We start from the raw sequence: 14538 nt of genomic DNA, 5'->3' as shown, positions 1-14538 counted from the left end.
ACTGAATTTGTTTAAATCTTAAATATTTGTTTTCTTTCATCACTTTTTAGAGCATTCATTATTACTAATGTTTATAAGTTTCCTCAATTCATACTAAAAAAAATTATCATTATTGCAGAACATTTTATTTTAGACCTATAGACACGCCTATTCCGCTCAGTGTCCAGAGTACAGAAAAATTTTTAAGAATCTGTCTCTTCAGTGATATTTTCAAACAGTGCAGTGAATAAAACATATATATTTGAATGGCACAGGCATATAATGGATAATTTCTGATTGAAGAAGCAGCTTGAAATGATCAGATTTGATTATCTAATTGTATCCTTTAGAAGAACATTTTTCATTTCATGTATTTATAAGAAAAGCTTTAAGTAGAATTTCAAAATTCTTTCAACAATTAATATAGTATGTTGTTGGACTAAGTACTATGATTAAAATTTAATTTTGTTACATTAAGACAGTTTAAATTCTTTAATTTTTTTTTGGTATGAGAAATAAGAATTTTATTACTTGTAATAAAATGCATAGTACAAAAGGATATGATTATATCATTATATCATTAAATTTGAAGGCAGATAATTCTTGACTAGGTTTCACAGTTTATGCAATAGAGTAACGATTCCCATGCATTTTTATATTTAAAAAAAATTTCATGGACCTACCACATGATTCATAGAGTAACCATAGTATGGTTAATTTGATGGTTAAGAAAAATTATGCAATGGCACTAGTTTGAAGTTAGTAATATTTTAAATGATTTAATATTTTAGTATTCAGAATAGGATCTACTTCATTTACAAGAGTAATATGTTGATTATGCTTAATTTGTTACAATGATTGTGTTTATATATTTAGGGATAGGATTTGGTGAGGGAGGGTGAGGCCAAAGATAGAGTTGCAAAATAGAAAAGGAAAAAAAAGAGGGTCATCTGAAGTGGGTTTTTTTTTCAGTCACAGAACAAAACTAAAGGAAACTGAGAGGGGAAAACGGTCAGAGTTTTGAAAGTAACATGTTGAATATATGTTGTATTTTAAAAAGTTAAGTTGTATGTAATAGAAATCCCTCTCCCCTTTTCTTATCTACAATTAGTATGGAAAATTTTTTGGTATTGGTTAAATTCTGAATAAAAATAAAATTTAAAAACAGTGATATATTATAAAACATAGTATTTTATCCACTTGTAGGGGTATGTTTGCTTTGTTGTCGTTCAGTCTGATAGTTCTTCAGTATTCGACTCTTTATGACCCTATTTGGGGTTTTCTTGGCAAAGTTATTGGAGTGGTTTGCCATTTCGTTCTCCACCTAGGAGATGTGATTTGCCTAGGGTCACACAACTAGTGTTTGAGGCTGGATTTGGACTCAGAAAGACAAGTCTGGCTTCAGGCCTGATGTTCTATCCACTGCTCCACCTAGCCACCTCATATTTGCTTTATGATTTGTGAATCATTAAAATAATTCCTTAGTCTTTCCATGGGTCTAGGAATCACTGCAGTGAGGGTGGGTTTTTAAACTTTGAGTTAGGACAATTGTGATGTAGTAAGTTTAAATTGAATCTCCTTGTTTTTTGTTATTCACTGCATGTTTTGGTATATTGGTGATGTAAGTAATTTCATTCTCTATTTTTTGATATTTACACTTATTTCTAGTGTTAAAAAACAGGACATTTTGTAGTAATGTAAAATTTGTTACCTAATGTGGTGGCCCTCCTACTTAAAATCTATGTCATCTTTGGAAAGTTACTTAACCTCTCTAATCCTCTATTTCCTGATCCATAAAGCAAGGGTTTTGGAATACATGACCTATAGTTCTTTCTAGACTTAAACCTGTGATGTTATGATGACTAGAAGAAAAAGCCTTTAATAAAAGGTAATAATGAAAATTTTTTTTTCATTCCCAATTTAACCAATTCCAAAAAGCACAGCTAGGTGGTACAGTGAATAGAGTGCCATTCAAATACTACCTTAGACACTTAGTAGCTGTGTGATTCCTGATAAGCTATTTAGCATCCTTTTCTTATCTGTAAAGTAGGAATAATAATAGCACCTACCTCCCAGGGTTGTTATGAGGATAAAATGAGTTAATAAATGTTAATAGGTGTTGTTGTTACTTTCATTTATAAAGTAGAACAGAAAAAGAATATGGAGATATGTGTGTGTGTGTGTGCATACAGAAATACATATGAGTACCTGTCTGTATGAAAACATGTATTTCTTCTTTATAGCTTCTATTTTTTAAAAAAGTACGTAGTAAATTCAACTTGTTATTTCAGAGCTGTCCTGCTTGTCTATTCCTTCTGGATTTCCTTGTGTTTTATTCGTTGCATTTAAAAACAGAATCCTTTTTTCTAAATTTTTTTGAGGGAGGTAACCCTATCATTGGCATTCTCTTCCCTGCCTTAGACTCCCTTCAGACAAAAAAAAAGAAAATCAAAAAGAGAGTCTTTATAAATGGCCTTTTCCATTTTATAAATGGTAGTTTTCCTATTGCATTAGTGTGTTACAGTCTTGTGCCATATGGCATACTCAGAACCTGTCAAATTTGATTAAAAGTGAGTGTAACCAATAATTATGTGTCTACTGTGCCAATGACCTTGGAGTCATTCTTGGTGAGTGATTATGACAAAATTTACTGCATAATCAGGAATTCCTAAAAACATCAATGGTAGGATTTCCACAAAATCCAATCATGAAACATAATGATTCTAAATTGTTTATAGATGGGCAGCCATCTGTTACTTCTTGTTTAACTTCTGTCCTTCTGTATTCATTTTGAAAGCTAAGACTATTTCTAGCAGTACTGTTCCCTTTAGGATGATAATTTTAATTGTTTATTTTTTTACATTATAGTCAAAGACCCACAAAATTTACAGAACGTCCTCGACCTGGAGTCCAAATGATCTGTTCTTCTTTTAGTGCTGGTAGGATTTTCTATTTTTTAGCCTTCCTTCCCACTCTTTTCTAATTAAAATTTTTTGTTGTTTTTAAATAGAATTTGTAATGAAATACGTAATATTATATTGGTAAAAATTTTATTATTTTCCCCTTTGGGGTGGAGGAAAAGGCTTAGAGGACAACTGAGATGAATGCAAAAGAATTCGGGACATTTTTGAATTTTTTTCTAATCTAAGTTAGATGTTTAGATTATTATGATTTTTAGCTTAAGAGAACTGTTATAGAGGAAAGGCATTCACAAAGTTCAGCATTGATCAGATATGAAAAGAAAAGATTAGAACCTTGAATTAAGATATCTGTAACACCATTTGTATTAGAAGAAAAGAATTAAAATATAGAGACTGAATTCTTTCATTTGAACTTTGGAAGCTAATAGCTAAATAATATAGATATTTATAATTCAGAGGTATTCCACTTTCCATGTACTAACTTTTTGCATACCCTTTTACACTTAGGCATTTTATAATGCAATATAAAATCTGTTTTTGTGAAGCTCATACTTCAGTTTAAATAGATTCTAGCTATATTTAAGAGAAGTCACAATTTAGGCATTTTAGGTGAAAGTGTTAATTGATGTAAAGAAAGCTTTACTTTATAATTTTTAGAATCTGCTTGTAATTCTACTTTATTCTTCCTTCTAGTTAGCCTAGAATGAACAAGTCTTCTTTTATCACTGAAACTAGGGACACAGTACATGTCAGAGTAAAGTCCAGCATCATCGGTAGTGTGTGGTGGAAAGAGTTGTTAGATATGGAGGCAGAGGACCTCAGTTCATGACTCTGCTATTTACCACCTGTGTGATCTTGAGGAAATCATTCAAGCTCTCTGAGCATTAAGTTTCCTGATCTGTAAAATAAGGTGGGTTAGACTAGATGGCCTGAGATTACCCTTTTAGAATTAGAAATTTATGATCCTGTGAATAATTAGAAGAAAGGTGATGGTGGTACTAATACTGCTTTTCTTTGATATTTTGATTTTCATCTGATAAAATGTTTTAGGTATTTTCAAGCTACTATAACAGTTTCATAGTGCTGTTTAAAATTATTTGTCTGGCTTTTAACGTCAAAATGATACAGTGTACATTTAAGCTGCAACTTGAATTTCATTTATATAGTGAGATTTAAAAATTTTTAATCTTTTTACCATTTGCTCTATAAATAATATATTAAATTTTGAAAGGTTCACTAAGTATTAAGTGTTCAGAAAGAAAATGAATACATATAGACTTTAAATTTAGTGTCATGATAGAGATCTTGATGATGTTTGTAGTATTTTAAAGGTTGTGAAACTACATTAAAGTGTTTGCTGGATCCTTTCATAGGTGGAATGTTTCTGGCCACAGGAAGTACCGATCATATTATTAGAGTTTATTTTTTTGGATCAGGTCAGCCAGAGAAAATATCAGAACTGGAGTTTCATACTGTAAGTATGACTTGAGAGAATTATCTTATCTAATTAAAATACCTTTGGCAATTGCATTCAGTTCTTTTTTCCTTTCATTTATTTATAGGACAAAGTTGATAGCATCCAGTTTTCAAACACTAGTAGCAGGTAAGAAAATTATCATTTATATTTTTTCAGAGAATAGTTCTTAGCTTTTTAAGTTATGAAACTGTATAAACAAAAAAACTCAATAGCTTTAAAGCTTCTTTGGAATTAGTACTGGATGCTTGAGTAGTTCAGAGTGAATGACATTAACAAATTAAAGAAGTTCTTTGCAGTTGCAGAAAGATTATAAAGACTAAATTGCTTATGAGTCAGGAATCTGCATTAGGGAACAAATTTTCCACCCTGGATATTCCTTACCTCAATGACATCAGAGGTTGATAATAGAAAAAGAAAAAATAGTTGAATTTTTGTTAACTATTAAGTAGCAAAACAAATTTTATTTCTTTGTATAAGAAATAAATAATATCAATAGTCCCTGTTGATTTATGATATAAATACACAAACATGTATACATATATACATGATATATTGTATAAAGTAATAGAAACAATTTTCATATTATTTGAAAACCCATAGTTGCAAAATAATATTTACTCCTATATTCTTTATTGTAAGAAAGGGATGAAGGGATATAGTTTTGCACATTTATTTCAGACCCTAGTAACTACAGAGGATTTGGTGCAGAACTAAGTTGCTTGCTGCATCCAGTATTCTAGGATACTGGGAAATGGTCCCAAAGCACCTCTAAAGCTTGATTTTTTTCTGTGCTGATTACTGATACCAGTAAATTCACATTAAAAGTTAGGAGGGCAAAAGTTGAGTATAAAGTTTTCAGAAGTTTAGGGAATTATTTTTAAGAGTACACTTTAATTTAGAGTTATAAGGTGTGTGTATATATATGTATATATGTGTGTATATATATATATATGTGTATATATATATGGTAGGTATATGAAGCGACATTTGTAGAGTATTTTTATAGAATAGGGATCATGAAAACAGTGCTTAAAGCCATTTGTACTTTTCGTCTTATTAGGTTTGTAAGCGGGAGTCGTGATGGAACAGCCCGAATTTGGCAGTTTAAGAGAAAAGAATGGAAGAGTATTTTGTTAGATATGGCTACTCGTCCAGCAGGGTAAGATAGCAAACTTGAAAAATTGCTTAGGTATAGGTCATTCAGATACATTATTAGTTACGGTAGATTTCATACGTAATGGTGATATAGATGAAAGAAAAGCCTTTGTGACAATTAAAGTTGATAAAAAGTGGTATGGAATATATCACTTTATAGTAGAGTGTAATGGAAATTTTCACTCAGAAACTAGATAATCACTTGTTAGGTGTGTAGTAGGGATTCTTGATCAGGTGTATGTATGATGGAGAGGCAGGCAGGTGGCCTCAATGGATGGAGCACTGGGCCTTGAGTTCCAAAGACTAGACTTCAAATCTAGCCTCAGACACTTAATACCTGTGTGAACTTGGGCAAGTCACTTAACCTATGTTTGCTTTAATCCACTGAGAAAGGAAATGGCAAAATCCATTATCGTTGCCAAGAAAGCCCCATGAACAAACAGTATGGTCCATGGGATCACAAAGAGTCAGACATGACTAAACAATATCATCAAATGATGAAGTGGAGAGAAAGCTGCATCTGGACTTGGGGGTATGGGTTTGAATCCCAACTTAGTCACTTAAATTTCCTTCATCTTTGGTTTTCTCATTCCTACAGTTGGAAGGTTTGATTCGAAGATGTTTAAGGTCTCTTCTAGTTCTAAACTTAGAACTTGACCCCAACATATTCAGTAAAATTCCAAATCTTGGATTTGTACTTTCACATCTATTCCATCTGAATCTTTCCATTCGCACATTCTCCACCATGATTCAGGCCCATATCACCTCTCACAAAAGTCATTACAATAAACTCTTAAGTGAAAATTTCACTTTTTTTTCTTTAATGTAGGGGAACCCTTTAAAACCGATCCATGTAAAATACTGAGAAAGTTATGGTATAAGCCAGTGAGTTTTTTCTGTCCCATTCTTAAATGTATTTAACACAAAAGATCTTGCTTATATTTAGCATCTTATAATTTTTCTTAGGGGCATGGGGGTGGCAGATGAGGCAGATAAGAAATTTTTCTGTGGTCATAAAGTCAGTGATAGAACTGAACTATGATTCTGGTTTTCTGAATATAAATAAATCCGAGTAACTATTTTTCTTTAACATTATTACTACTAAATAATAGTATTTGTTTTTGTTAATAACAAATAATAACAAAATTTATTCAGAGTTTTGTGGTACCAGCATTTTACCTAATATAAAACATTTGGCCAAAATAATGATTTTATTACTTTCAGACAAAACCTGCAAGGGGTAGAAGACAAAATCACAAAACTGAAAGTAACTATGGTAGCATGGGACCGTCATGACAATACTGTTATAACTGCTGTTAATAATATGACCTTGAAAGTCTGGAATTCTTATACTGGTCAACTTATTCATGTACTCATGGTAAGAAAAATCTTCCAATTTTAATTTGGTAGCCTTAGTTAATATTAATAGATAACTTAGGCTAGCTTATGTTGAACTAACTTCAAAATGATACTTTCCTGGCACACACAGAACAAGGAAACAAAGGAATCGTAGTAATAAACAACTGTCATTTTACCCTTGACATCTAAAGATGGGGTTGAGAATTAAAACTTTGAAGGGAGTAAAGAAATAACACTTTTCTGATGTGTTGGTGTCAAGTCCAGCTATTAGTTGATTTGGAAGAACACTATACAAATAACATGAGAAGTGTCAAATGTAGTGTCCACACCACTCCCAGATGTGGCTAAACCAGATTAAAATGTAATTGTGATATATTTACCAAAATATATAAAACATTGTTAATATGTAGTTTTCTAAGTCAATAAATATGTGCCTGCAGGGATCTTATGTATGATTTAGTGACTAATGCTTCTATTTGAGTTTGATACTGCTGCCCTACATCACTATGTAATACCTGACTTTGGACATTTGTATCATCCTAGCTTAGTTTTAAATTCTAGTGCCTTCCTTCGTTAATTATTTCCTTTTCATCTTGTGTGTAGGATTGCTTTGTCTTTATGTTTGTGTGTGTTTACATGTTGTCTCCTCCATTAGACTACGATTTCTTTGAGGGCAGAGACTGTCTTTTTTCTCTTTTTTGTATCCCTAGAACTTAGCATGGTGTCTGGCACATAGTAGGTACTTAATAAATCTTGATTGATTGATTGATAGCTTAGTATTTAAAGTATTTATTTTATTTTACCAAGTAAATTTGAAGAAATTTATCAAGGTAATTTCTTGAAGTATTCTAAAATACTTGCTATATTGATGTTGTATTGTTAATTTTGTTTTATTGTCAGTGGTTTTAACTTGAAAAATACATTTTTCAGGGCCATGAAGATGAAGTATTTGTTCTTGAGCCACACCCATTTGATCCTAGAGTTCTTTTTTCTGCTGGCCATGATGGAAATGTGATAGTGTGGGACCTTGCTAGAGGAGTCAAAATTCGTTCTTATTTCAACATGGTAATTGTCTATGCCTTATATTTTTATATGTTTATGTATATATGTATATATATATGTATATATATATATGCATATATCATATTTAAGATTTCAGCGTTTTGTAACTACTGGCATTCTACATAGTGCAAAAGAATTTCATTTAAAATTGGCCCATAAAAAAATAGATAAAACTTTTAGGCCCCAATATTTTTGAGGTATTTCAAATAACTTTTGTAAAAGAAATATCCATGTTAAAAACTAGTTAGTGAACATTTTTTCCTGGAGTGTTTTGACTCCATAATCTTTTAACATTTTCTACTTCAGTAAATAAAGGTGTTTATTTTCATCTTATTGCTGAAAACTTTGTGGTGGAAAATTTAAACTAAAATTTTTGTGTCTCAAATTTATTTATCAAAGCATTTTGTACTATGCCTACATGTTGTGGTTAGTAGTTTAGTTTTCAGTGTTCACTCAAGAAATATAAACATGTAACTGTGTATAAGACGTCATTAGGTGCTGGGTCCAGAACTTCAAAAATGAAATCAGTTTTGTCCTCGAGCTTACATTCTACTGAATGACAATAATTGCAAAGTATATATTGTTTGAAGGTTTGCTCAGTGAATAATATTTTAGTTTAGTTTTCTCATTTGAGCCTCATAACAACTCTATTAGATACCTACTACTACTTGTATTACTTCTGTACTGTAGATGAGGAAACTGAGGCAATAAGTTAAGTGACTTGCCTATAGTTAAACAGGTAGTGAATTTCAGCTGTGAAAGTTGAATCTCCCAGGTCTTCTAAGCTTCCAAATCCAGCAACAAATTCAGCCTGTGTTATGCTGCTGACTCCTAATCTTAAATCTAGGAGTCTAAAATACCTGTGTACACTTAAGTCATGTCATTAGAATGCAAGCTCTGGAATATCTTACCAAGAGATGAGGGCTTTTTTTATGGCTTTGTGATTATGTCTAATATTCAAAGGTCAGCTTAGCTAAATTCAGAGAAAGTTTTCATCAGGTTGACTTCAAGATGACAATTATTGGTTGTAGCATATCTCCGTGACTGTCAGCTAAGTTTCATAGGGTTTGCAATCTACATCAGTGGGTGGTGCTCACACTTAAAAAATCATGGATCATAGAAGTATTAAAGTATAAAACTACATTATACATAATGCCATCATGTGGGATTAGAGGGGGGGATTTCTTGAATGTGAGTAAGAAAATAAGTTTGGAGAATTTGGGGACATATAAATGGAATGTATGTATGAGAGAGAGAAAGGGAGGGAAGTTGTAATTGTAGACAGTGCTTATTAGAAATGTAATAGGGCAGCTGGGTGGTACAGTGTCAGGCCTGGAGTCAGGAAGACTCATTTCTGAATTCAAATCTGACCTCAGACACTAGCTGTATGACCCTGGGTAAGTCACTTAATTGTGTTTTCATTAATCCACTGGAGAAGGAAATAGCAAACACTCCAATATCTTTGCCAAGAAAACCCTAAATGAGATCAGGAAGAATCAGACATGACTGAAAAGTGACTGAACAACAATAGAATACTTAAAAATTTATGTTCAAAATATTTGAATATTATTATAACATCAAATTCTGATTGATGAAGGGCAGTTATTTTTCAAATATGTTAAACTTCAGTGTAGTAGATACTTACTTTTAAACCACATTTAGGCATATTTTGTAATTCCTCAAGTTGGGAGCTTTCCCCTCAGATTTCAGGTTAATTTTTGATTTCAGTATTTTTGGTTGAGTGTGACTCCTGGAGCTCCATTTATACATATCTTTATACAATAACTCTATACTATGTAGAAAGCATACTTCATTGGGATTGAGCAAGCTGTCTTCATAGTTTAATCTCTTTTTTAAACCTTTCTCTACTTCCTCAATTTTAAGAAATCTTTTCCTTCATTGAAAGTGGAGGAAAATATTCTATTTCAACTCGTAGCTACATGACAAAGGAATTTTTAATACATTAACTAAAACAACTTAATATAAAGAATGTATTGTAAGATACCATGGCTGAATATAATTGGCAAAATAATTTTCATAAAAAAAGTTTGACTTGGATATTTGAGTGGACACAATGAAGTTATTTCCTGCTAGTGAGGTAGTACGGGGTGAAAAAAGTTCTAAAGGCAGAGAAGTTAATTCATTTTTAAATGACCGTATGGTTATGTCTTTGATGCTGATACATGATAAGTGATAAGGTTTGAGTCAGGTATTCATTTTCAAACTAATATTACAAGCTTTTTTAGAGGACTGTTAATGGAATGCAAAAGTAGGTTAAGAGTCAGGAACCAAGGTGACCTTCAAGTCACCTAGGCTCTATAAATACCTACTTAGGGCTTTTATTCTCTTCTTTACAAAGAAAGTCTCTCCCCATTTTTTTTTTTTTGTCCTCATCACATCAACTAAACCATTACTGTATCTTTCTAATTTTTCTCCTACATCCACTTTCCCTTCTTCAATTCTCCCTCCAAACAGCCACTAAATTTTGGTATTCCTAAAACATCTGATCCTGTTACTTCTCTACTCAAAAATCTTTCACAGCTTCCTATTGTTACCTTTAGGATACAATATAAACTGATCCAGCTTGGCATTTAAAGCATTTCACAATCCGCTACTCACCTTTCCAGACCTGCTTTATGCTGTTTACCTCTATATACTTTCTAGTCAGTCAGACCTGAAATCTCTTCCTCATACACATGAGTAAATCTCTAGCAACTGCCTTTGCCCAAGTCACCCTCTATAAATGGAACACACTCCACCTTTTAGTAATTCCTTTTGGAATTCCCCACCTTCTTTCAAGTACAGATGTCTCCTCCTTTATAAAACTTTCCATGAGACCTCTAGTTTGGCATCTTTTGATTGTTTCGTGTAACACTGGCTCTAGAGTTAGAGGAGCTGGATTGGAATCTTGCCTCTGATTCTTACTGCCTGTGTGGCCTCTCCCAGGGCCACAATTTTCTTATCTGTAAAATGAAGTTTTTGAACTAGAAGGCCTGTGAGAGTGCTTTCAGCTCTAGATTATTCTGTCTCCCTGGAAGCTCCTCAAGGGCTGGGACATTTGTATTCATTTCTCTGCCTCTAGCACCTAGCACACAGTAAGCATTTAAATGTTAGGTAAATTGAATAAGGTTTATGTACTTGCAGTGTAGCATTGGATTCAAGTAGAGTTATAGTCTTGGAACCCTTGTGTTCATATCAAAACAGTCCCTCCTCCCTCCCCCCCAGGATGCCTTTCCCGCTGCTGCTGCTGCTGCTGCTGCTGTTTACCTTCCTCCTTGTCATTCTTGTCCTAGTCTTCATCTCATCTCTCTGGGCCAGGCTCTAATCTCCTAAATTCAGTTCTTCATTTGTAGAGTGAGAGTAATAATAATGACAGTAATAGTACCTGTATTATGGAGTAGTTGTAAAGGTAAAATGACAACATTCTTACTCCCAGGTGAGAGAGAGCATATCTCACAACCTCATTATAGTAATACAGTAGTGGGAGAGATACATATACATAATAATTCCTATGAACATTTAATCTATTTCTTGCACACATATGCAGAAGAGTTTTCTAGAGGTAAATTATTTTTTAGTCTTCCCTCTATGTCTCATTAACTCATATGAATAAAATAATACAACTATTAGTCCAAAAAATAGGTATAAAATCTTTGTGGCATCACATATGCATTATGTGTGAGATGTATGTTTGTGTGTACACATGTATTATAATCTAAAAAAATTTATAGTCTAATAATGCTAGCTAAAAGTGGCTCTTTACCCTTAAAAGTTTGTCCCAAGTGTTAGGAAGAGTTTCTATAAATGCACAAAAATATATTTGTAAACCTAATGTAAGTATTCAGGTAGACATTTACTTTTTTTCTTTATTCTTTGTCTTCTTGGTTTAGTGATCTCAGCGTTACTGTATTAAAGAAGGAAGTAATTGTACTTATCTTTGGTTTACTTCAACAGATGGAGATTTGTGGTCGGTTTTGTTTTTACCATGATTATTTACCATTCCAATATTTACAAGATGCACTAGTTGATTCTTTCACAGGACAGGTCCCTCTCTATTTTAGGGACAAACCCAAGACCTCTAGGTTTTTCCAGCAAAATAATTAATATTACTCTAGTATAAACCAAAGGGACCCCTCTTTTCTAATGCAGATATGTGGCCATGTCTCCCTGGAAGGCATTGGGTTAAATGTAGGATCTTCTGTCGTCTTTTTCTTTATCATCTGCTCTTATTGTATACACTAGCAGAGTTTTCCTTATGTTTATTTTAATGAAATGGTAGAGAAAAACCTCATGAAAATAAAATAAATAAGTAGTCAGCATTTATGTAGGACTTAAAAAATACTATTTCATTTTATCCTCACAACCTTATTATATTTTATAAATGAGGAGACTAAAGCAGGTGTAGATTAATTGATTTGCCCAGGCTCACACATCCAGTAAATAGATGAAGCTGGATTTTTACTTGAATTTTCCTGATTTGAGCTCTCCATCTACTGTTTATAGCCAGTTGCACAGTTAAAAAGTCAAAAGATATAGAGATCCTGTGTTGAGGGTATATAATCAGACTTAGCTCTGTTGGTTGACCCTCTGTGTGACAGAAAAGAAAGGCTCATAATTCTCCTGTGAGGTAAGAAAGTCATGCAAAAATAAAATTTCCACAGTATATTAAAACAATATTGTGTGTCACACACATTTGTGTATTTATCCATTAGCTTGTTTCTGAGCCTGTTGTAAAGATGCAGCCAAGGAAAGAACCTGAAAAAAGTGTGCATATAAACATATATGTATGTATGTAAACGTACATTTGACTAGCAGTGTTTGTATCAGACTATCCCATAAGAAATATATTGTATCTATTTTTAAATGAGATGAAATCTCTTAGCATTCTCTATCCTTAAAGATTTCTTTAAATCTTTAAAGGTGTGTTAAAAGAAACAAAAGGACTGGGGGGGTGGGGGTGGAAATCACTGTGTATTTTATAAAATGAAGAGGTTGAACTAGATGAACTCTTTAAAGCTCCTTCCAGTTCTCATTCTGTGATCCTATTTAATAAGTAAAAAGCAGACATTTGTCTGTAGTCAGTCCTATGTTCAAAGAAAGTCATCACCATAGGATATCTGTGTCAATGGGGAGGAAGATTTCCATATTGAAATTATAGATTTATGAATTATTGAAGTGTTTGATATAGTATTTTTTAGTACTCATAGCTACTTATTTCACAAAATTGAGATCTGAACACTCAGTCCGTTTAAAGTCTTAATTTCTAATTCAGTCATGTTAAATGTTGTTTACTTTCTATGAGGGTGATTTAGTTAGGACAGTGTCTTACTTTGGCTAGGAACATTTTTAGAGACTTTTGTTTCTATGCTGAAGACACTTTGTCTTCCCAAATGTGGATCCTAGAAGTCCTTTCTTTTGCTGTTTTCTCCTTTCTCAGCGTACTTTACCACTTTTTATAAAGGCCAAGTAAGATACTAAAACAATCATTTAAAAATATCTAAAAGTTTGATAAATTTTTTGTAGGTGGAAGGATTTTTTTTTTGTTCGTTGTCCTTTACAAAGATATTTAAAATCGAAAAGTATCATGTTTATTTTTAATCCCAAACGTGTTATGCCATTTAGTAGCTATTGGCAAATAGTTTAAGAATATTTATTAAAGTTTCTTTTAAAACAAAATTTAGTCAGATCACTTTTAAGAATATCTTCTAGAAACCATTGTAGGGAAATATATAAATTGTGACAAATACTAAAAGGCCCGTATTTAATTCTTGGCTCCGACAATTGTGACCAAGTCACTTTTCTATATTTGTGAATAACAGAAGAAAGAACTCTATGAAGTGTTTTTGCAAACTTCTATGAAGTTCTACATAAGTGACTTAATATCATTTTGATGTCTGATTTTACTTTTTAAGTTGACTATAGAAGAAACATTCTTATATCCTTCTTTTAGAGGTTCATTCCCTGTGTAATAATTCCTGTTATAAATTATAAAAATAAATTAATGTAGTTATTATTAATGAGAGTAATAAATTAAACCATTCAAATATTCTGGTCCCATTTTTCAATAAGAATATGGAACTTTACATTAAAATCTATTTCCCAATATACATTTCTAACCTCAAATTTTAATTATATTTAAACTTTATTAAAACATTTGGTTTAACACTATAGTATTATGAGAAGGTTTTAAGTCCTTTGTGTGGAATCTTTATGTTTCTGTATTTACTAATTTTATAACTTTTTAGTTAGCCTATGTGTGGAGGAGAACATGAAATTTCTCTTCTATCCTACTCTTAAGGTTCCTGGCTCTGAGAACCTTAACATATTCCTAGATACTTTCCTCTGGAAACCATGATAGTGACACATTGACTTGGTTATCTCAGTGATTAGTTTGCTCATCTATAAAATGAGATTGTATTATATTGTCTCTAAAGTCATAAGCATCCTGTGATTCTAAGTTATACAGTATCTGTTTAACTTTGCAAATTTGTAAAGTATTTTGACTATATTAAGATGTCATTTATTATTTTGTCTAAGTGTTTCTGGGTATACTAAAGAATACCCTAGGCTAGTTTGTTTGCCTTT

At 32.2% G+C, this 14538-nt stretch overlaps 1 protein-coding gene across 2 annotated transcripts in view; it reads left to right on the top strand.

The window, feature by feature from the left end:
- Positions 1-14538, top strand: part of PHIP (PHIP subunit of CUL4-Ring ligase complex) — a 182572-nt gene that overhangs the window by 72228 nt on the left and 95806 nt on the right. For both annotated transcript variants that reach the window (XR_011974371.1, XM_072642656.1), the window contains exons 10-15: positions 2848-2918; positions 4274-4374; positions 4463-4503; positions 5438-5536; positions 6757-6910; positions 7822-7956. Coding sequence is in view for 1 of the 2 variants with exons in the window: in XM_072642656.1 (XP_072498757.1) it covers positions 2848-2918; positions 4274-4374; positions 4463-4503; positions 5438-5536; positions 6757-6910; positions 7822-7956 (601 nt within the window). In the remaining variant the exon portion in view is untranslated. The remainder of the gene's footprint in view (positions 1-2847; positions 2919-4273; positions 4375-4462; positions 4504-5437; positions 5537-6756; positions 6911-7821; positions 7957-14538) is intronic.

The sequence above is a fragment of the Notamacropus eugenii genome, chromosome 2 (genome assembly GCF_028372415.1).
Source record: "Notamacropus eugenii isolate mMacEug1 chromosome 2, mMacEug1.pri_v2, whole genome shotgun sequence".
NCBI lineage: Eukaryota > Metazoa > Chordata > Mammalia > Diprotodontia > Macropodidae > Notamacropus > Notamacropus eugenii.
Note: the sequence above shows the minus strand (reverse complement) of the source record. Positions and strands in the feature narration are given on the sequence as shown.